Here is a 24,708-nt window from a genome sequence, read left to right on the forward strand (position 1 = left end):
ACTTGAAGTACCAAAAATCCAAGTCTTCTTGCTTCCTTTTTATAAACAGTCCCTGATGAACAGTTCATCATCAGTCATAATAGAGAATGACAATTATAGTTATCTTGTAAGAGATAACAAAAATGGTAGTAGGAAACAGTCGTAAGTAGGGACCAGAAAAATTCATATTTTGCAATATATGTGCAAAACTTGCTTCAAAATGTGAATTTACCTAATAGATTCTATTCCACAGTGAATTTTGTCCAGATGAACTATTTTACAAGAGTTAGTTTGAAATATCTTCATTTTCTGCATATGAATATTGAAAATGTAAACAATTTTCAGTTACTAGTATTGCACATCAGGCAAAGCCCTGTTTGGAAAGATAATATGTATAAGAAGGTGTTTGCAAAATAAAAAGTATGTGAACACAACAAAGTATAAGTGATCTGGTCCCATGTCAAATGCGGGTGGCTGAATGATCTGCTAAATATGGCGGCGTGTAATGCAACATAGCTTTCATTCATCTGTGGGACCTAATATCTTATAACAAAAAAAATGTAAGTTTGTTCGTTAGCTAAAGTCCAAGAGTCAGTATAATGTGGACAATTTTAACATGACCATTTTAGGTGATGGTTGTTTTGGGCTACAGTTAGATTGAATACTACCAAAGGTTGGACCTGAACTGCCTCATTAACAGTCATTTCTGAATGCTTTCTTTCTTTTCTTATTTTGAAATGAATGAAGTGATTAATCCTTGTCCATCAAAGTTTTGATAACGACCCTCACAACACCAGAAGGGATCAGTAACCCTGTGACTATGTGTCAGTTCTGTTTTCGCATAACATGGGTGTAGGCTGCAGCTCTGTTAGAGGGAGGCAGGGCTCAGTTCCCAACACTACTAGTCTCCTTTCTGGCAGGTAAAATTCTTGTTTGTTATACACTCATGGCCATCTGGTGTCCACACTGTGCACTATAGTGATTGGAAAACAAAACCTGTTGCATATTTCGAACTTAAGAAATTCTCCCCCTCACATTCAAATATACTTATTTTATTTTTGGTTCTATTTCTGCATTGTTCGTTCTATCTGTAGCATTGTCAAATATGAGTCGCATGGCTATGAATGCCCATGAAAGTCAAAATTAATACTCTGCAGATTTTGTAATCATCGAATTGGGTGGGAAAAGAAAAATAATGTCAAGAAACACCTTAAATCTGACACATTCAGTTCACTGGTGGGAAAATACAACTGCTTCCCAACAGAACAGTCATTTGTTGAAAGCTTAAATACAGCCAAGAGCACCACTTAAATAATTTGACAGTTAAGATGCTTCCTTTACCAGGATACAGATTAGCTGGCTGTTTGTCAAGGTGTTCCGTGTGGAGTGGAGGGAATGGCCATGTACGTAAAAAACAGTACTCCATCTGAGTCCATAGACGTATCATGGCACTGCACTGAACACATATTTGAACATTGTGCAGGGGCAGTTGAATTTAGTAAAACTAAACTTCTAATTTTTGTTGTTTATAGGTCCCCCAACTCTTGACTTCAGAGCATTTCTGCTGAAGCTAGATACGGTTCTTCATTCACTGTATAGGAATACCAGAATGTTGTGACTTCAATATTAACTTTGTATCTGAAGGTACAAGAAAAAGGATGTTGGTAGATATCCTAAATTCGTATGATCTGATGCAGACTATGTTTTTTTCCAGCTAGGTTGCAGGGGAACAGTAGCATAGCCATGGAAAATATTTTTATTCATTCTTCATTACTGGATGGGCATTCTGTTAGTAAAAGGGTGAATGGCCTTTCAGACCATGATGCACAAATTTTAACACTAAAAGGCTTTTGTACTCAAACAAATGTCACGTATAATGTCACATTCAAGTACAAACTATGTAGGAAAGTTAATACAACAGCAATAGATAGTTTTATAAACCTCATCAAGGAACAAGAATGGCAGGATGTTTATAGTGCCACTAACATAGATGACAAATAGAATGCTTTCCTTAACACATTTCTCATGCTCTCTGAGAGTTGCTTTCCATCAGAACGTTCTAAACAGGGTACTAGCAGTAAAAGGCAGTCTGGGTGGCTGACTAGTGGTGTAAGGATATCATGTAGAACAAAGTGAGATATCAAAATGGAAGAAGTAGTCACAATCAAGCTACAGAAGCCGATTACAGACAGTATCGTAAGGTACTTAAAAATGTTATTAAGTAATCAAAGAGTATATGGTATGCAAATAGAATAGCTAATACATAGGACAAAATTAAAACCATATGCCAGTTGTGGAGGAAGTGTCTGGTCAGCAGCACAAGGTTGATATAAAGTCAGTTCGTTGTAAAAATATTTCTGTTACTGCTAAATCAGATGTATGTACAGTATTTAACAATCACTTTCTGAGCATTGCTGGTGAATTAAATAAAAATTCAGTCTCTACAGGGAATCATATAACACTCTTGGCAAATGTCTTTCCAAGATTGATGTCTGAAATACTCCTCTGTGATACAGACAAGGGGAAAATTGAGTCAATAATCAAATCACTGAAGACTGTGGGCTCTCCTGGGTATGATTGAGTGTCTAGCAGTATATTGAAATACTGTGTTGCACATGTTAGCCCTGTATTTAGCCATATTGGTAATTTTTCCTTTTGGAATGGTCAGTTTCCTGAATGATTAAAGTACTTAGTAGTAAAGCCGCTTTATAAAAAGGGGTGACAGGGATAATGTACACAATTTTAGACTTATTTCTATGCCCTCAGTGTTTGCTAAATTTGTTGAAAAGGCTGTGTATATAAGAATAATTGATCATTTTATATCACGTAATAAGCTATCAGATGTACAGTTTGGCTTTAGAAGTCATTTAACAACTGAAAATTCTATATTCCCTTTTCTCTGTGAGGTACTGGGTGGGTTAAACAAAAGGTTTCGAATGCTAGGCATATTTTTTGATTTAACTAAGGCATTTGATTGTGTTGATCACAAAATATTGCTCCAGAAGTTGCACCATTACTGAATATGGAAAGTAGCTCACAATTGGTTCACCTCTTACTTTAACAACAGACAGAAAAAGGTCATTATTCACAGTGTTGAAAATTGCTGTGATGTGGGGTCTGAGTGGGGTACGGTCAAACGGGGGGTGCTCCAGGGATCAGTGTTGGGCCCACTCCTGTTCCTTGTTTATATGATATGCCCTCTAGTATTATGGTAATTCTAAAATATTTCTGTTTGCTGATGACGCTAGCTTGGTAGTAAAGGATTTTGTGTGCAACATTGGCTCAGTTTCAAATAGTACAGTTCATGACATAAGTTCATGGCTTGTAGAAAATAAACTAACACTAAATCACAGTAAGACTCAAGTTCTCACAATTTCTAACACATAATTCAACAAAACCCAACGTTTTAATTTCACAGAATGGGCATATGATCAGCGAAACTGAACAGTCCAAATTTCTGGGTGTTCAGACATATAGTAAACTTTTGTGGAAAGCCCACATTCAGCTGCCATTGTTACTATTTGAACGGTATCTGAAGTAAGTGATCATTCGACACAAAATTTAGTCTACTTTGCTTATTTTCATTCGCTTATGTCATATGGTATTATATTTTGGGGTAACTCTCCCCTTTCTAAAAGGATATTTTTGGCTCAGAAACAAAAGGTTTGGGCAATAGGTGGTGTAAGTTCACGAGCCTTTTGTCGACCCCTGTTCACTAGTCAGGGTATTTCGACATGGACCTCTCAATACATATATATTCTTTACTGTCATTTCTTGTTAACAGTATCAGCTTATTCGCAAGAATAAGCAGCTTTCACTCGGTTAATACTCGGCAGAAATCAAACCTGCAATTGGATCGGACTTCATAACTTTTGTGCAGAAAGGTGTGCAGTACACTGCTGCATACATTTTCAGTAAGCTACCAAAAGAATTCAAAAATCTTAGCAGTAATCCATGTGCTTTCAAATCTAAACTGAAGTGTTTCCTCATGGGTCACTCCTTCCATTCTGTCGAGGAGTTTCTTGAAAAATTAAGCTGATTCTTGTTGTGTTGTTGAGTGCATTTACGTAAACTTGTGGCTTGACTTTATTTGGGTTCATAAACATTTTACTTTTATCTGTTATTACTTTTACGTTGTAATTTCATGTACTGACATGTTCCATGACCTTGGAGATTTACTCCTCAGTTTGGTCCTACAGAACTTGATGTGTAAATAAATGAAAGAAGAAAACGAAGGCCATTTTGGAGGAGGGGGAATTGGGGAATCTGTTGAAAAGCAAACGTTCCAATAAAAAAGTTCTTCAATCCATAATTTTTTGACTGTCACTTTTAAACCACTAAGTTGGTTTCATTTATGTATTACAACCACCTTTTAAATATGTGTGTCTAGTCATTTATAAACAGAACAATAGATTCAAATTTTGCCAAAAACACATGTGAATTTCACCAAAAATAAAAGGTACACTTTCCAGTTGGTAGTTATATTCATCGGATAAGAGTGTTTGTGAAAATTTTAATAATTTTTTTTCGTAAATTTGCTGTTGAACTTGAAGGTTCTAACCTCTAAAATTTTGTCAGATTCCTATATTTACTTTGAAATAAAAACTCACCTGAAGAATAGGGGGCAGAGTAATTCAGAATTGCTTCAGTAGTTGAACGTTGCACCTTAAACACACTGTTGCTATTCCCGCTCAGTAAAGTTAACATCTATGTAATCTGTGTGTTTATGAATCATTAGTTACAAATCGGTGGTGTAGAATAAAATTTAATGTATGATCAGTACGAATACTGTATATACACAAATATAAGCCACACTTTTTTTCCGGTTTTTGGAATTCATAGAACTGTCTGTGGCTTAGAATTGAGTGCAAAGCAAATATGAAACTATGAAAAATAGCACTAGGAGCTGCCACAACTAACTTTTGCCATCGAATATCAGTAGTGCTAAACAGGGGTGCTATGAAAGTGCAAACATGAATACTACTGGTGTTAAAACTTCTGCACTAGTAAAAAATACAAAAAAAGAAAGTAAAAGTTGAGTCTCTGGAGTGGCTTAGATTCGGGTAAATATGATATTTCTGCCCTCGAACTCAGTTTGACAAAGTACAAATTTTTGTTTAAGCTGATGCATGTAAGCAAACAGTATTTCTTTATCTCAAGATGCTGCATGATGACTTGGTTGTCCTCAGTTTGTGTACCATTATGGAGAATTTATTTCTTAGATTGCTGAAAGAAATGTTTCATTATTTTTATATATGCATAGGTGATTTTCCTTGTGACTTTTTTACTGAAGGGGGGAGGATCTGTGCCTGGACATAGGTAATCCTGAAGCAGTTCACTTGAGATTTACCAGCTGATTGAATGTGGCCTTGCTCACTTCTTAACACACTGCTAGTAATGGATCCACGGTTTGTTAATTCAGGGGAGGCGACTAAACTGCAAGGTTATCGGTCCCATCGGATTAGGGAAGGATGGAAAAGGAAGGCGGCCGTACGCTTTCAAAGGATAAATGTTTATTGGGATCAGGAGTATCATCCTTCTGTTATCCTTCTTTGTTATTATTCAGATTGTCATTGCCCATGTTTTCCACAATGACTTTTCTCAGGATAATTATTGTCGACGACTTTTCTTCACATTTCTGTATTGGTGGTATATCGATTAATATTTTGAAAACAAGTTTGTTTAATGTTTGAATAAACTTCTTTCTCTTCATTTTTATTCTTCTTTCGCCTTCTTCCTCCTACTCCTTCCCATTCGGAAATTAATGAAACTGTTGACTCCATCGTATGATTGCTCTGTGTGTCATCCTTCTTTGGGTATAGATAAAAATTATTGGTACAGGAGATGACAGTCTTGTCTCATCTCTTGCTAGTGGAAGAACCGTTACTTTTGGTAGTTTTGAACATCATTGATAATTTTATAAAAATTTAATTACTTGCAGATATCACTACTCCTAATTTTATCTTACAAAGTCACTCTGTTGGTAAACTGTGAAAATCTCATTTCAGATCTTTCTATCATGCTCTTATCTCGTTGCTTTAGTATCCATGTCTCACTTCTTTTGAACAATGCAGTTTTAGAGATGATGATGATGATCTTCTTCTTCTTCTTCAACTTCCAGTCCCTGGTGTGGTCTTTTTAGAATATAGTCCTCTCCATTTCTTTAAAGTCAGTACCGCCATTAGACTTGTTTATTTGCAGTGTTACATTGTCTAAGGGTCAATATTTCTGGCAAAGCCATTGCTTTGTTTCATCACTGAAATAAAGCAGCAGGCTTTACCAGAAACATCGACCCTTTGACAATGTGTCTAATAGTGTATTTTAAATACAAGAGTATGCCATCTTAGGCACTGTATAACACTTAAAATACTTGATAATGTCACTTTGAAGCCGAAATCATGATTAAGTGTAAATGTAACACTGCAAATAAACAACAGCCTAATGGCGGTACTGACTTTCACCATGCTATTCTCTACGCTATTTATCTCGTACCTTCTCCTCATCACACATTCTTTTGCTCCAATGATCCACATGTCTCTTGGTCTTCCTTTAGGTCCTTTGCATCATGTTGACATTTCATGAGCATGTCTGTCAACTCCCATTGTTTTACATGCGCATACCATTGTTTCGTGTAACACACCCGTACCACTGTAAGTTTCTCTTTCCTATGATCTATTGCATGAGTTAATATTTCTCTCTCCATCTCATTTCTTTCTCTATCCATTCTTGTAAGTGTTATTCTGCTTCTCTGAAATTTCATCTTGCAAGTCTGTATCTTGCTCGCATGCCTTTTCTTCATTGCCCACATTTCTAATGCATACATGAGTATTGGGGCATAATATGCTCAGTGTAACACCTGTTTGCATTTTGGCAATTCATCCTTGCTTCAGGCCTGGCTCCTTGCATTCTGCAGGAAACCATCTGCTTGCATTTCACTTTATTAATCTCCTTATCATTCCTTCTGCTGCCTTCTGTTATGTTCCCCAGGTACTTGAAACTTTGCACTTCCTTCAGTACTTGCCCTCTAATACTTGCATCCATTGCTACTCTCCTCTTATTCCTTATTGTCACCATTATTTATACTTCTTTGCATTAAATTTCAATTCATAATGTCTCATACCGTTTCCTCCAATATATCTAGCCTTTCTTTTACAGGAAAACCCGAAATTAGCAAACCCACTTTTATGGATATCCTCCTTTGAACAAATACTTCGGTAGGTTCCAACAAAACTTCCATAAGACCAATGTTGTTCCTCATCACTTTTAATGAATCACACTTTAAGAAAAATTCCACTTTTTAGGAATAAGCATGAAACATTCTAAAATTCAATTCTTACATAACTCGTAACATGTCCAAGTGAATTACAGATTCCTTTCAGTTTCTTGCACAGATTTTTTGTTGTGTGATGGCAGTATATGGCAATCAATTCTTTTGCTCAATGCCAGCAGAAGAATTGAACAGATCAGAAACAGATTTCTATTTTGCCTATCAGGTCAAATGATCTGTCAGCACAAACACTAAATTATGAAGCATAAGGCATGAAGTGTTGTCTTTGTTATTGTTGAATTTATCGGTTTTACTTTGGTGGATTTATGGCCCGTAAATGTAGAAAACTCGAGATTTAGCAAAAGCTGACCATCATCTTTGATCTCGGAAGACAATTGCATCATAAAACTCTGATACGGTAAAGAATAATTTGGCACCGTCTTCATTGTGCAGTATTCTCAAGCACCAGGGAAGCAGTTTACAGGATTTATACATTCCGAGAAATCTGAGAAATTTAGAAGTCTGTGATTTTTTTCATTGTTTTAGTTTTCAATTTAATTTTTGTAATTTTGACTGTTAAGAACTGATACTCTAACAAAGAATTTTAACTCAGTACATTACTGCAGAATAATGCTGCAGCAATAAAACATAAACAAGAGAATAACATCAAAAGAAAACTTCAGGTGCAAAGAAAAGGCACATTACAAGAACAAATCCCAGTGCACACACAAGCATCAGCTGATAGGCTTTGGGATGGAGACTGTTCAATACTTTGTAACAACTGACTGCCCTCGATGAGCATGACGTTACAATTGTTTACATTTCTAATAGGTCATGGGAAAATATTGCAAGTGGTCGTTTGAAAAGCATTACTTTCAAAGCAAATATCCTTTTACATGAGATGAATTACGTCACGTGTGAGAATGTGTGACAAATTTCTTAAATCACGAAATGTTTGACTCTCATTCAAAACTTAATACTGAGGACCAACCATTTAGAAAAATTTTGCGCCCAGATGACCAGCCATTTATGCCATCATTTAAAAATTGCCTTGAAGAGTGCTGTTGAAAATTTTAGTATGCTGAACAACTGGTTAGATTGTTGTAAAAAATATGGTAATCTCTCATTTCAGAGTGTAAGTGGGGAGATTGAAGCTGTGGACTTAGACACATTTTTAGTGCAAATGAAATTGGCCTCTTTTACAATTAACTGCCTGAGAAAATGTATTCTGTAAAGAAAGAAATGAGGTATAGATATTAAAAAAGTAAAGGAAGAATCGCTGCACTAGTGTTTGTAAATAGTGATGAAAGTGAGAAGTTGCCTTCACTGATAATAGGGAAATTTAAACTTGCAGGTTTTTTTAAACATAAAACACTACCTTATACTTAAGAGTAGAAAGCAATGCTTGAATGACATTAGGAATCTTTACAAGACTTCTTAGTGTTTAGATGTGACGATGAGTGCAGCAGGTAGAAAAATAGTGCTTATTGTTGATTGATGCCCTGTATACCCCAGGGAAATGTGATATACCAGGGCTGTAAGTGTCTTGTTCTTTCCACCAAACTGCAAGTCACCTGCCGCCTTTGAACCTGGGCATAATACACTATGCTAAAGGCAGATACAAATTAACAGTATCCAGAAATAAATTGCATTCCTGGAGAGGAAGGAAGTTATGTTTCAACATTCTGCAGGCTATGCATATGTTTGTTGTGGCCTGTAATTATATAATACAACAAACTGTGTTAAATCGTTTTGCATATGCTGTTTGTTGTACATCAGTTGCTGTTGAAGACAATTGTACCAGAAGAAGAAGAAGAAGAAGAATGGTGTGCATTCACAGATATTCTTGAAGATGTGACATTCCAGTTCATTGTTTCTTGTTATGAAAACTTTCTGACTTCCACACTCAAGTTGAATTTAAGTAGAAGTGTGAAATGCTAGTGCAGGAACACACTGAGGTAGGAGGTGGTGGTGGTGATCCTGATGATGGTAATAGTAAGTAGAAAAAGCAGGAGGAGGCCATTGCACCAAGTTTTGTAGCTGCTGTGCTCTGAATTGATACCATCAGGAACTACATTTCCTTTTTTAATGTCACAGAGTCAGTTTTCGCAAAAGTTAACCATCTGGAGTGACAACTTCTGTCACTAAAACATGCTGGAAGGACGAAATAAACATCTCTTCTTGATTTTTAAGAAAATGAAAAGTGTGTTCTGCAAAAAATGTAATGTGTGTGTGTGTGTTTAAATTTGTAGCAAATTATTGATAAGTTTGGAATTAAAAAGAGATCTTACATCACCTAAATGTATTTGTATTATGATTCTGGGACGTTCCTTACTAGGCAAAAACCCTGTGTAAGAAAAAAGTATTTAGGTCTGCAGAGATTTGCTAAAAAGGGGTACTACTATACCTCTCCTCCTCAGTTTCCTGACACCATTAAGTCATCTTTAATACCACTGAAATCATACCGCCATCTCTGATTTGTGCCGCCATTTCATAAATTGTCTCCTCTATAACAGTGATCAGACATACAGATTGTGATGCACTTCTTTGCTCTAGCCCACTTTTCTGTTCAAACCAGTCTGCCTTGTCTCCTCCTCATTTTACACAATTCTCACTTTCGTTATACATAGCCTGTATTCTTCTAATAGTCAGCTTTCCAATTCCCCCTTTCTGAAGGGTTTCCCAGATCGTTCTGCTTTTCACACTATCATACGCCTTCTCAGTGCACAGGAATGCCATTACTAAATGTATACCACTTTTGCAGTGTCTCTTTGAAGCTGCATTACACCAAAAATTAGATCAACTGTTGTCCTTCCTGGTCTAAACCCATATTGTTCCTTTCTCAGTCCTCCTGCCTACTACCCTCCACAAACGCTTTTCCAAAATCTTCTTGAATACCTTGGCAGCATGAGGTATCACCTCAATTCCTTCTTTATTTATCCTTAACCACTCCAGTATCTTATTTCACTCACTGTCCTCTTCCATCATTTTTGTCTATACTCTTCCACCTGTTTCTTCTTCTGCTACCTCTCACGTAGCCATCTCCTTCTTAGCATATTCTTTTTTTGCTATGTCTGTTTCTCTTCTGAAACAATGGATAGAATTCTTTGTTTTTCTTTGAAATTTTCTCCCTCCTGTATGAGTCTATGAGGCTGTTTCTTTTCACCTCTTTGTATCACTAGCTCTTCAGCACACTTTCTGCTGTCATGTTTTGAACTTTTGTACATTGATCTTTACTGTTTTCTGAAATTCCTCTTTGTATTTATCGTCTTTCAACTCCCACACTCTTGTCTAGATGATAATGATGTGGATTCCAAAGCATTTTAAAAAATTTCTTTGTGTGTTTCCCAATGAGCCTATTAACACATCCATTCACTCTGTTCTATTTCTAGAGCTAAACCTATTAGATTCATTATAACCCAAATATCTAAATGAATTTATCTTTCACGTTATGTCCGCATTGAGCACTGGTTAACCCATCTGTAAAAATTTTGCATGTAGGGCCATTGGTTTTTGTTTCATTGGTTTATGTTTTATATTCCTAGTATTATTTAGTTAAAATACTTTTCAATTTGTATTTTGAATCTGTTATTAGCACCCAAACACCCGTGAGAAGTGTTGACATAAAATCATTATTTTTTCCAAATGTGTGGTTCCACTCTTGCTACTCCTTTGCAGTCTTGTTCATTCCATGTACAGGTCAAATAAACTCACTTTTAATTCACTTTTGGAGTGTTGATTACTATTTAATCACCTGTCTTTCTTATTCCCCAATCTCTCTCTCTCTCTCTCTCTCTTCTTAATTCTCGAAATTACTGACAACTTATGTTTACCAAACCAGCAAATTTGTGCCAGATAATGCAACCAATTTCTTTCTTGCCATTCGTAATCTTATTCTTGTTACATTATAGTTTTGTATTTACTGTGAAATACACACATGCCGACGTGCACATAATTAGATGTGAAAAGGGGTTTCTGAATCAGTAAAATTAATCAAGATTTTACATATTAGGCGACTCCTTGTATACACTCTTGGACAAAAATCAGAACGTCTTCCATCTTTTTAGAGTTTCTTAATGCGTTCAAAATTTATTGTTAATGTTCAGTACATGAAATGGTTACATTTACAGATCAATAGCATTGGCACATCTGAGGTAGCAGGTGTGAGCCCATGCTGAAACAGCCGTATTGGCACACAATGTTGCCTCCACAAGCAGCAATATAGACATTGACTCCAGCATGCTCTCAATAATGCAGGTTCAAAATTATACATTACTGGTAGTTGTTGCATAAATTTGCAGATGTAATTTATTGTATAGGATGGTGCGTGGACGAGGCATCGTTTTAATAGAAAGAGGTGTATTGTTATGGACAGAAACTTAGTATAGACTGCATTGTCAAAATTCTTAACGAAGATTTGTTTGCGTGACATAATTTGAGGAGATGATGCTTGATTGTGTGGGGAGTCATCAATTATAACATATCAACTTGACCGCGAAATGTAAACTTTTGAAGGACACATTGTGGAAAGAAGTAGTGGAATAACAATTCCACCTCCCAGTGACCTAGAGAAGAAATTGTTGCTTCATTGTAATGCATGCATTGAGAGTTACAGTTGCCATTGTAAACTGTTTTTGTGAGCTTAAGTTGTTGCTGTCAGGTCTTAAGTTCCATACGTCATACCTGAATGTTAATTTCCAATAATTTGTTCCTTATCACATAATACTCAGTTTAGGATTTTTTGCAGTCTGTGTAATTTCAACCTTGGGGGGTAGCTGAACTCCTCATTTGTGCAGCTGTCTGTAGAGCTACAATAGATACTAACACATTTTTACATACAATATAGCTCTTTGCTGCTGCAGTGACTATTTTGTTTATACTCAAACGAACAGTTAAACCAAAAGGCACTTGATTTTTTGAATCAAAACTTCCATTAAAATTCTTGTAAATTTTGTTTTAGTAGACTTTCTTGTCAGCAGTAAGTAGAATCTGTCTGTATTTTCTATTTTATCTATCCGTGTAATAATAATCGTGTTTCAGTTACATAACATTTGACACAAATAGTGTGAAATTTCATACTAGTTAATCACAGATAAGCATCATTAATTAGATTTAGGACTTATTTCCTTCATTTTTATGTTGTGAGTTCTCTGCTCTCAGTATTTTGTAGTGAGTCTGTTTAATAGAAATTGATCATTTTCTTTTGATGGTAGTATGTTACTATACAACATTGTGTGTGTTACCAATTAAGACTCTTTATTTGTGGAGTGTGTGCCCTTTTTAAGTTTTTGTGTGCTTTTTTTATTTTAGGGGAAAACATCAGATTTATTTCAGGTCTTGTATGAGATATGTTTGAAAAGTAAGGGCCACTTGCTTGTATTGAGATGTTGGCAACTCATCAAAAGTTGTATGAATGCAGCATCATCTGTTGATTGATTATGAAGCCACAGATATCATTGTTTTGGTTCAGTAATTAGGCTGTGGGTGGAAGCAAACAATGGCTTCAAAAAATCTTTGCCCTCCCCCGCGCCAATTGAAAAATTTCGTGTCAAATTCAATTTTCATGTGAATAAGAATATGTAACTTTTCAGAAACGCAGGCATGCTTAGTTTATAGGTGTACAGTAATGAGTGGAGGAAAAGATAATGTTGTTGAGACTTTGAAAGTGGCCATACAAATAAGCATGATACAGAGCTGAGTGGAGAACCCAATAAACCATTACCCGTGCCAAGAATAAAGTTTTCTATTTCGTTTGGGAAGCTTTTGGCCATCTATCCTGCTGTCTCAGTCTCACACCCAGTGACTATTACCTTTTCTTACTGTAGAAACAATTGATAGGTGGAAAGTAGTTCAAAGATTACAAGGAGTTTATGATTGCTGTTGTCAAATCATTCATTTTTCAGCTGCGTTTACAAAGAATGGTGTACCACTCGCTGCCATGTAACACAGTGTATGAACAGTGATTGTAAAAAGATCCCAGCCAACAGGTACCAGATATTGTGTTATTCTTGTCTGTGACAACCCAACAGTAATTGCTATCATAAGTGAACATAGGATCCTATCATGCAGTCTACAAGTGACATTGAGAGAACATTGCAAAGTGAATTGCATACTTTGCACATTTGAAGTCTGGCACCTCATATTAGGTCATTGCCCACAGCAGCACACACAGTGACAGGTCCTCAGTGGGCCAAACACAGAAACTGGACAGTAGCCTCCTGGTCTGATGAGTCATAATTTTCTCTCCCTCCCTCCGTCCCTCCCTCTTCCTCTCTCGCTCCCTCCCACCCACCCCCAAATTCTGTGAAGCTTGAAATGCACTGACAGCCCAATGAGTGTTCAAGATGTAGTTTAGGATGACAGCAGGCTTGTTCTTGGAGCTGTGTGTGTACTTTCTTGGTTTGATAAACACACTAGCATTCTGTTGCACCTCAGCTGGTCTCGAAATCAGCAGGTGAACCGTAGCAATCAACATCTCTGTAGTTCTTTAGTTCTGCAGGATCTAATCATCTATGACTAACTTCAGCTGGATAGAGCAAGAAATTCATGGATTCTCTTCCTTGCTAAATTAAGACCCTTACTTATGAAATATACCTCATACAAAACTGTAACTTGTCAACTGAAAGAGTTCTCAAGTTTCATTAGCTTATACTGAATGCAGGCAAGAGTAATACAGTCAGAGTTCTTTGGCGCATTGAGTAATTTGTGTAATTGTCAAGTAAAATGCATTTCTATTCATACTTAACCATTTTTGTTACAGGTAATGAAAAATTATGCTGTGATTGGTGATGAAAAAGTGAGCAGCATTACATCTGGTGATGATGAGAATGAAGCATACAGTCCTTCGAGGTCATTCACACCCCCACCTTCAATCCCATTTATTGGACCTTCAGAAACACAATCTATGCTTCCTTCTCTCCCTTCAAATATATCGATACCTTCGAACCTGCATGAGATATTAGCCAGTATAAAGAAACGTGAAACAGATCTACCAACAGCATCAGGATCAAGGGGAATTGACTTAAAGACAGATCCTATTGTGCAGAATTATGCAAATACTGGTCAAGATGTTGAAATTCCAGGACTAAATGATGATATGAGTAACTCACCTCACTCATATAGTGCAAATAAACAGTTTCAAAGTCCAACGGAGCCACCATTAGGCCAATCGGCAACATCTGTAGTACCTGCCCTGTTATCACTCTCTACTCCTGTTGTGCACCCTCATAGTATAGCTGCACAAACAATAGAAACAAGATCTCATAGGGATCCTCGTCAACGAAGTTCCGTTCCTTGTGATACATCTATTAAGTCATCTGGAAGTACATTGAGTAAACTGTCTGATGATGATCTCATAAAGAAAGCGGCTGAAATGATGGGAATGGAGCACAAAGATTCACTTGACACAGACAAACATAATGTGTATCCCCAAAGTATGCCACCCAGCGTAGATAGTTTACACAGCACATCGAGTTCAGTTGGCAAGATACCAGCGCATCAGCCATTACCTCCAGGCATAGAGGATGAAGACTATGGATCATATGGGACACCTTTTGTTCCATCAGTTCCTTCAGCAAGTGGTTCAGCGACACACAATATACCAATGCCACCACCAGTTCCACCCAGTACAAGTTATCAAGCACCTCTTCCTGCTCCTGTGCCGTATACAGCTACTCGTCGCTATACGCAACCTCCACCAGCGTATAATTTACCAAGAAGCAAAGAGGCTAGTTTCACTTCTTCTTTTTCAGCTAGTTATTCAGATGTGAAGACTGAAATTAAAGTTGCAGAACCAGGCTCATCAAGGAAGAAACGCAAGTTTCATGACGATGTGGTTAGAAGTGATGCAAAGAGAAGTAGGGGGGGATCTCCAGTAGTAAGTTCTCGTGATACATGGGATAATAAAGCACCAGTTCCTTTGAGAGGAAGATTTAGTATGAGAGGTAGGGGATTTGTTCGTGGTAATAGAGGATTCATGAGGAAGGGAAGGGGCATGGGTCCTAGCAGAGGAAGGTGGGGTGGTCCTCCACCAAGTGAAAAACATTTCAGCAGGCGGTCCCCCCGATACGATGCTAGCATTCGATCAGAATGGGATATGCATATTAAAGACTTTGAACAAAAACATCGTGAGCGTACAAGAGATAAGCATAGAGAGCGAGAGAGGATGCATGATAGGACTACAGTAACGCAGAGGTCATCTCGCAGCAGTAGTAGAAGGAACAGAGACAATGAAAATAGTGATTCTTCGTGAGTAGTGTGGTTGTTGATACAGAAGAAAAGACATTGTTGCTGTAACATAACATGTTCTGTGTTAACTCCTCCAAAATAACTTATTTTGTAGAAGACTTTTGTAACATTGTTAATTAACTATACATATTTTATTTGGTAAAACTGGGGAGGAAAGTGAAGACAGATCTTATCTTTGTACTGAAATTTATTTGTAGTCACTCTTTTTCCTGCCCCACTCTTTCTCCTGCCTGTTGCTGCTGCCACCCTACAGTGCACCCTCCAATTCTCCTGTTCGTCTAACATCCCACCCCCTCATCCACCCACCTTTACAGACACTTTTTGTTTTATGCGCACATGTTTTATCCAGGTATTCAGATGTGTACAGAACACAGAACTTGTTTGTTTCAGCCTTGAAATAAAGATTTGCATTTCATTATGTACGTTTCTAAATGTGTGAAGTGTTATGAATTAATGTGGCAGAATTTAGGAGAGAGAGACTAAAAAGGAAAGTAGCAAACTGAGTGTGAAAGCAAATTTACTAAAGTGTCCCCTGTTTTGTATAAGGACTAGGTGCTGTGAAATTGCTTGAGTGAATATTTTCATAACATTGAACAGTTCTGTGGAAGCACACTTCAGAATTTCCATAGCCTTTCTTGTTGCTTGCTAAGTGACATTTCGAAGTTCTGTAGGTGTGCAGTGTACAGTAGAGTGTCTAAAGGTACCTTTACACAAGTTGAAGTAATTGCTTTGTACAAATATTTTTATATGGTTTGAATGTGTAAATAAGTGTCTTTAACATGTTATAGTTCTGTAAAGAACATTTCACTGTATAATTATTGTAAAGCCTATTTTGAAACCAGTGATCATTTTTCACAACATTCATAAACCAATGTTTTACACATTTCCTGTTTTAAAGGAAATAGTTTATTTCACCTCATTTTTCATTGTAAGGTCCAAATTGAACATAGTGTCTCATTGAAACATGTAATTAATGCATTTTTGCATGTGACTTTTAAAACAAATTAATGTTGTCTGTGTACAGTATGTTTTGTATGGACTAAACAGTGTATGTAACGTGTGAGCAATTTGTTAATTGTGAATTCTAGAATGTATGGTAAAAAGTGCTGTTAGTGTGTTCAGGTGAAGTTCCTTGCCTGAATGAATTGTTTTATTTGTATATGGCAGAAAATTTAATTCAATTTTATTTGTATAAAATATTTACAAAAGTGTGAGAGTTATTTATGAACTGCATATATTAGTACATGTGTATGTCTGTACATAACTGAACTTGTACAGAAGCCTCACTTAAAAGATCTCTTTCAAACTTATGTGGTTGTTCTGACTTCATTTCAGTAGTACTGAACATGAAAAGTATCACCTGTGTAATACTTGTGTTGTTGTGTAAAATATTTTTATGTCCAACATTTGTTTTCTTAGTCATCTATTCCATTTACTGTTGAAAAGGCCATTCCTATTCACAGCATTCTCCCTTTTCCTCGTAATGTTTATCTGTAAAAAATAAATTAATCCTTTATTAACTTTGCATCATAAGTAGGTGAAATGTCAGTGTACATGAATTTACGAAGCATTGCCATCTAGTCAGTTCCTAATGTGTAGATTAAACAGTGATTCACTTGCCCAAGTATTAGTGTATGGTATTCTTTCTGTCAAATGATATCCAAATTGTCAGGATTTAGAAAACTCATAATTTAGAATAGTCCTAGGTGTTTAGCAATCACGAATGTCATCAATAATATTTGGAAAACTGGTAATGAAAATAGTCCAACTACTTCTCATTCTGAAATAACATATGGTAGTGGACACAGTGAGTAATGGGAACAACAGAATTCCAAAGATAAGTAGAATTTCTCTGGAGCTCAAATGTCCTGGACATTAAATAAAAATGTTTATTGCTTTAATAAGAGGTGCAATATATCTTAAATTGCTGATGATTTGTGGGAAGCTTACAAGGACAATTACATTATCACTAACAAAGAAATTTAGATCATAATAAATGAAAGGGAGTAGAGTTAGTTGTTTTGTCCTACTCTTTTAATTTTGTTTGTATTGTTGTTGTTGTTAATAATTTTCCATGTGGCTCAGTGGCCTCATTCAAGTCTTTAAATTGGATGCCACTTCAGTAATTTGCTTCTCTCTATGTTATACCATTATTCCTACCATTCCTAGTGAAGCCTTCTTACATAACATATTAATGTTACCCTACTCCTTCCACTTCTTTGATAATTTAAAATGTTGTTGATGGAGATTGTTCCTTGGTTAAAAGACACTGTTAAATTTTGCTTAACCCTTCCTTTATATTTTAAGACTTTGTGTAAAAGATTATCAGATCCATCCTTGTTGTTTTTCACTGATAACAGTAATGATGACTGCCATGCCTTACTTTCTACTTTGCCTCCATGTACTCAGCAGTCTTACCTTGTCAGTTAAGTTCTTTTAAATGCCATTTGGCATTTGATACTGAACAACTGAAGTTTTTGTATGCTTGTTGTGTCTTATGAAGATGGTTGGTGTCAGATTTTTTTCCGAGCTCCACTTTTCTTTCTGTTGAATTAGTACTAAGACTTGAGGCAATATGTATCAGAAAAAGGATTGTTTACTATTTTAAATAATATGCAACATTGCCTTTGTACAGAATTCCTTTTGCTGGGAATATGAGTAATTGTTTACTACATCTTACAGTGCTATGTACACAAATATTCAGCACTGTGTAAATGCAACTCTGGGGTACTTTGCATGCCTGTTTGGAGTTTTTTAGCATCTGACCCTTAACAGCTTCCTTGTCTCATGGTTATCAATTTTTACATGAAAATAACCTTCTGTAAACCAAGATAGTTTAAAACGGTGTGTGAATAACTCTCGTTTTTTGTGAACTAGTCCTCCTTTCTCCATTTACAGCATTTATAAAAAAGGTCCAGGAAAGAATTTCTTGTTAGGTTTCCCACAAGTGATGAACATAAAAGTATATAATATTAGCATAAATCTGAGTTTTGAGCTATGCAATGATCCATTGAGTACATCTGTGTGTCTGTTTTCTGAAATATTCTATTTAATCCTCTACTTTTTCTGCGGCAAATCATTCAGTATATCACCTCCAGTTTGAATGGTGGCTGCAGCTATTGTCCTTTGTTATTCAGATTGCTTCCCGGTAGCTCTTCTAGTGCAGGATTTTGAAATCTTTGTGCTGTTTATTCATGGAAAGCCTCACCCGTTTCCAGGAAAAAGGAAACTCCAACAGACTACAATTTCTGGAGAGATTGTGTGTATGGAACCAAAGGCTTTGTTCTCATCTACAAATTCACCCATCACTGAGGCAGTAAATTTTTTAGGAACACTGTCGTGCATTAAAACCAGTACTCAGCTGACAAGTGGTACAGTGTCCAAACACCATGCAAAGAGTGGACATGTCCGAATACTTACATAAATATAGCCGAACGTGCATTCGCCATGCATTTACATTACATGAATCAAGAAAGTGAAACACAGTTCTTAGGGCATATCTTTCTGCCCTTATATGTGTGCTATACAACTCAACCAGCATATTGTGCAAATTTACCACTTCCACTAATTCATCGCACTCCTTTACAAGAGCAGGGCAAGGAACTTGTAAATGCTTTTTCTATATCACAAACCATCGTTGTAATTGATGAACTGGCTTAACTCACCTGTATGAAAAAATCTAATGAACTGATTCTATATGAAATCATTTTATTGCTGCAATGTTCTGATTTGTATCTGTTTTGTACCGTAACTTCCTCACCTGTTAGGGATTGTAGTCCCTGTAGCAAATGTATCTATTTGCTTTAGGCATCCTAGTAATCTATAAGATGAAAGCAAGTTAACCGAATACTTTGAACTTCTGATTCTTTGACAAATGTCCCGGTGGTTTCATAACCTAATTATCACTTATCCCCTAAAACATAATTGGAATCTGGTTTGTTTACCAACATAAATTATAAAATTGTACAATACTCTAGAATATCTAGGTACACCAAACATTTTTATGCCCCATTTGTCAGGTTTATTTCTTATGTGTTGTGTATGTATTTGAGTATGTATTGAGTTATTTTGACAGGAAAATATAACGGGGACTCAAATGAAACCCGGTCACTCATGTAAAGTAACAGTAACGGTTTTATTTACTCAAAGATGTAGTTATACACAGTATACATACTGAAAAATAGTCGCCAAAACTGTTGGCACATTTATCCCATTGCGACACTAGCTGATCAATTTCATCCTTGAAGAAGCTAGTAGGTTGGATCCAGGCCTGGACCCAGTCATACACTTCGTTGTCTGTTGTGAATCAGTGTCTACGAATAGCTCGTTTTAGAAGTGCAAACCCATGAAAGTTACATGGTGAAAGCACGGGAGTGTATGGTGGATGTTCCAGCGTTTCCCACCAAAACCTCTGCAGTGTTGTCTTCAACACGTTGGCCGTGTATGGGCAGGCATTATCATGCAGGAGGATAACGCCATTGGACAACATACCTTGGCATTTCGTCTTGATAGCTCATCTAAGGCTCTGTAAAGTGGCTTGATAATGCTGGGCATTGATGGTGGTACCACCTTCCAGGAACTCAGCAAGCAGTGGGCCCTTGTTGTAAAAAAAGGACATCATCACCTTACCAGAGCTGGTGTGCACAGCCTTTGATTTCTTTGGAGATGGTGAAATCGCATGTTTCCACTGATTGCTCTGATGCTTGCTTTCCGGTTCAAAATGATGACACCATGTTTTGTCACCTGTGACAATAAGCGACAGAAAGCCATATTCCTCCTCATGATAACGTTGCAGATGATTCAAAGACCGCCATTTGAGTATTGTGCTGTTCGGCAGTCAGTGTGGAACCCACCGCGCACAGATTTTTCAAACGTTCAAGTGTTGATGCATTATGGTGTGGGTAGTGCCCACACTAATACCCAGTAGCTGATGGATCTCGTCCACGGTGATTCTGCGGTTGTCCAAGACTAAAGCATTAACTTCCACAACCATTTCCGGTGTGATGATACGATGAGACTGTCCAGGGTGAGCATCGTCTTCCAGTTACTCATGCTCCTCAAGGAATCGTTTGCATCATTCCACAACACTTGAACGACTCAGACTGTACTCACCATACACAGCCTTTCATCTGTCGATAAATTTCACGGCCTCCAACTCCCTCCGCAACCAAAAATCGAATCACGTGTTGTCCCTGCTTACTCGCCTGCATCGGTAGTGAATGATAACTTGTGTGACCACCTTCTCTTCAGCATGACAAGACACTGGTGCTGTGCAACATCAAACAGAGCACGCGTCAGTCTCTCTACCAATAGATGGCACCACCATACCCACAGTTATGTGGTGCCACTTTACGTGTAAGGCAATGGTAGAAGCACTTACCAATTTTCATTTGAATGAACCTCATATGTTCTGAGCTGATTATTATCAGCTACAATAGGAAAACGAGCACCCATTGCCCAAAACATTCTGTAACTTGGCATCTTAACTGTGCCAGTGTAAAAGTGTATTAAGTGCTCAGTTTCATTTTGGTTAGCATTAATACTAGCACAGGCTATTTTTCTGATTACAGATTTGTTTGTTCGTAAAAATTTCTTGTCATTGCATCATCACAAAACTGATTGAAACGTGGTGGAGGAGAAAACTGTTGGATATGACAAAACTAAGCCCACTGGTTCCCATCACCACCACCACTCCTAACTGGCATCTGTAATGGTGTTCTGTATCTGACCACCAAGAGGAACGTCATCTACATCAACTTCGTCTGGCTTTTAATCTCAACATTCAGGCTTTGGGGAATGTCAGTTGTCTGGAACTAACTTCTAACTCAGTTATTACTGCCTCTCCTTCATCTGCATCTGAAAAAATATCCTATTAGCAACATCTCCTTCAAGAAGTGAGCCGAATTCCTGAAGAGCTCCAGCATCCGTTAGTCCTTTGTTTATCTGAAATTTGTAACACACAAATCAGATTTTTTTTTTAATAAAACTACACTGTACATACTCGATCCTCCTCCTCCTTTTGTGTTTGTGCCCACTTATGACTATGGGGTACGGGGTCTTCTGTTTCCCGCTTACCCAGAAAGCTTTCCATTTTCTTGCTGTGAGCAAACTTCCTCTCCTCTGTCCACTTCAGTCTGCTGCTTCACGTGCTCCTTTTTTTTTTTTTTTTAAATCCACACTGGGTATACCCCTTATAGAATGATATGCCAGAATTTGGACTGGTCTTGTATGGTTTGTAGTGGAATTTCAAGTTGCTCCAGCTGTGATTTCGGTGTTGTCATTTATTTGTTTTTGGAGGCTTTCTGTCTCCCTGTCATGCTGAAGATCCTGTTTGTGAGTCTGCAAATGTTCATGTTGGTTAAATGTCCATAGAAGGCCAGTTGCCTTTTCCTCATAGATGTCATCATATCTTCTTGGGGATGGTAAAGCACTGTTGTGTCTTAGGTGCATCCTCTTCTCTTATTGGCCTTAGTATACTCCTTAGGATTTACATTCCTCAGGCTCGAGTTTCCTGCTCATTTAGAGACATTCACAGCCAAATATATTATCGAGGACCTACCTACTGAGTGGTGATGTTTGAGTTTAAGGTACTTGGAGATGCAAACACTCTTGCGAGAGTGGTAGATCATCTTCATACTTCTGATATTTACTCCAAATTCACACTCTCATTTGCTGAAATCCACTTGGAACATTGCAATTGGTGGTGCCTTCTAGTGGAATTTCAGATGGGGCTCCCTTTATGTTGGTCATTAACTCAGTTTTTATTACACACACACACACCTCAAATTGGTTGTAGCTGCTATGCTGTAAAGACTCTGTAGTTTGTGAGTAGCCTCCTGTTTGTTGTTGGCTGACAAGCAGGGTCATTTGCAGAGGCTAGGCAGGCTACATTGAGGTTATTTTTCTTGTATCAAATCTTCATAAAAGTTCCTAATGGTAGTGTGTCAATTCCCTGATGATCTTGCAATGAAGAGTGTCCATGAGAGGCCATCACCATGTCGAACTTTTATTTGAATGGTGAAACACTCGGAGAGCTCTCCTCTAAATTGGTGGTGTCCCTCAGAGTGGTTTGGTGTAGTCTGGTGGTCTTACATATAATGGTGACACAGTTTCAATGGCACAGAAGGCTCATCCTGGGTTTAAACTAATAATAAGATATATAAATTGAGGCTTTAACAGCTAGAAAATAACTGTTTTAATTAAGAAATAAGATCTTACTTATCCTCAGGATCAATAAATGATCAACTTTGGCCAGAGGAGACCTTAACCTCAACAGCATAAACAGAAGAAAGTAGCTGTACCAACCACTCTACTCAAGCTAGTAGTTTTAATTAAAAAATTGTCATCAACCAGAGGTTTGCCAATAATTTATATTTTGCAAGGATGAAAGCTTTCTCTGGATACTTTATTGATTGAATGAAAATGTGGTCTACAAGTCCAGCTGAAGTGAAAATATATTTTTATCAGAAGCAGCTACAGCCAGTTTTCTGAAAGATGTAATAGCCATTTGACTGTACAACAGGTTTTATTTCACAATCTAGATTTTGGCCTTAGGCCCTTATCAAGTTTTACAAGTATTATAAATCATTAGACTTGAGTAGAACCCAAGTCATCATCAAAACATGTAGCTTCGGTCACACAATCCAATTTTACTGGCAATTATCAAGACACTTGATATAGTTGTGGAATAAAATAGATAACCAAATCACAGGTTTTAAACTTCGCTATGCTGTGCCTAAGCAGCCATTACATACACATAAGTTATATGACTGTGGCTCCACACAAAAGTAAAATCGTTACAGTCGGTTTATTGTGGGCAGTATAGAGTGATGGCACATAATTGAATGACCCCATGAGCGCAAAGTCGAAAACTGAAATTTTTGCAAAATGTATTATAGCTATTCAAGGGCACAGTTTTAAAAGAGGTTGGTGATAGAACGTGAGCTTACCACACTATGATAAACTGGTCAGATTGGAACAACAGTATCAATATTTTTATTTAAGCTCATTTGTTACCTTCAGTGGACAGTTCAAATGACTGACGTTATCCTGTGGTAGATGTCTTATATATTTGTGCCTTCCAGGTCCCGCTGTGATTATAAAAGCATGGCACAGATAGTGAGGTGGGGAGCGAGAGTGCATTGTTGGGGTACCCTGATAGTCGTCAGTCACCCCCTACAAACCTCTCCCCATTTGGAACACAGCTGGGGATGTGTGTATTTGTGGACAGTTCTTAAATTGACATGTCTTGAAAGGATCTTCAGATAGTCAGACTCCCAAGTGATCCTTCACAGACCCCACCAACCCCAAGACAGAACTGAACTGTACTGAATGCTAACTCGAGGGAAAAGAGTAAAGTGGGCATTGCTTTTGTCAACACCAGTTGCTGTGAGTGGATGGGACAAGTTTGTTTCCTAACAGATACTCACTGCATGCAGATACAACGATAAGTAGGAGTAACTGCTGTGTAGAACATGCACTAATCCAATATTTCCAGACTGTGATACACCTGCAAACATTATTCTGTATTCACTCTGAACTGTTTCCAACTTGCTTAATTAATAAAGATATATAAAAACAAAAACCTCTGATCTTAAGCTTGTGGTTTTAAATGACATACCGTATTTACTCGAATCTACGCCGCACCTGAAAAATGAGACTCGAAATCAAGGAAAAATTTTCCCGAAGCTAAACCGCACCTAGAATTTGAGACTCGAAATTCAAGACGAGAGAAAAGCCTTAGACCGCACCTCCAAACCGAAACAAAGTTGGTCCATTGTAACATGAGACACAATTAAGGTCGAATGGATGAAGATACAGCTACAGTAATTTGGTTCGAGTCGTAAGCTTAACAGTTACGATTTACCAAGCAGCCATTGCTGTGTGTCAGGCGCTCCGTCTGTGTTTATACGGGTACCCTTCCTTTTTCACGTGCTTCGTCTGGTTTGAATCGATTGCTTATTGTGCTTTGATCTGATAAGTGCCGTTCTCTTTGTTTTATGTGTTTATGTCACTCTAAGCTGAAACTGCATTATTGTTCTGTATCATGCATGCGGGCATGGCTCGCTTTTGTGCGCGCTACCGCCGCTTACAATACAAAAAAGGAGAGGAATTGTCTCATAAGCGAAACAAAGGCAAGAGACTGCTATTTGTTGTTACTTACACTGCTGCTTTCTTTGATAATGATCAACAAGAACCAAATAATATACTGCGTA

General features: G+C 37.4%; 1 protein-coding gene across 1 annotated transcript in view; it reads left to right on the forward strand.

Moving 5' to 3' along the window:
• The window catches only part of LOC126235346 (uncharacterized), a 249,772-nt gene extending 232,898 nt beyond the window's left edge, over nucleotides 1-16,874 (forward strand). The window contains exon 17 of the mRNA XM_049944068.1: nucleotides 14,007-16,874. Coding sequence (XP_049800025.1) covers nucleotides 14,007-15,497 — 1,491 coding nt within the window. The 3' untranslated portion in view covers nucleotides 15,498-16,874. The remainder of the gene's footprint in view (nucleotides 1-14,006) is intronic.
• Nucleotides 16,875-24,708: the final 7,834 nt, after the last annotated feature.

Source organism: Schistocerca nitens, chromosome 2 (genome assembly GCF_023898315.1).
Source record: "Schistocerca nitens isolate TAMUIC-IGC-003100 chromosome 2, iqSchNite1.1, whole genome shotgun sequence".
Classification (NCBI taxonomy): domain Eukaryota; kingdom Metazoa; phylum Arthropoda; class Insecta; order Orthoptera; family Acrididae; genus Schistocerca; species Schistocerca nitens.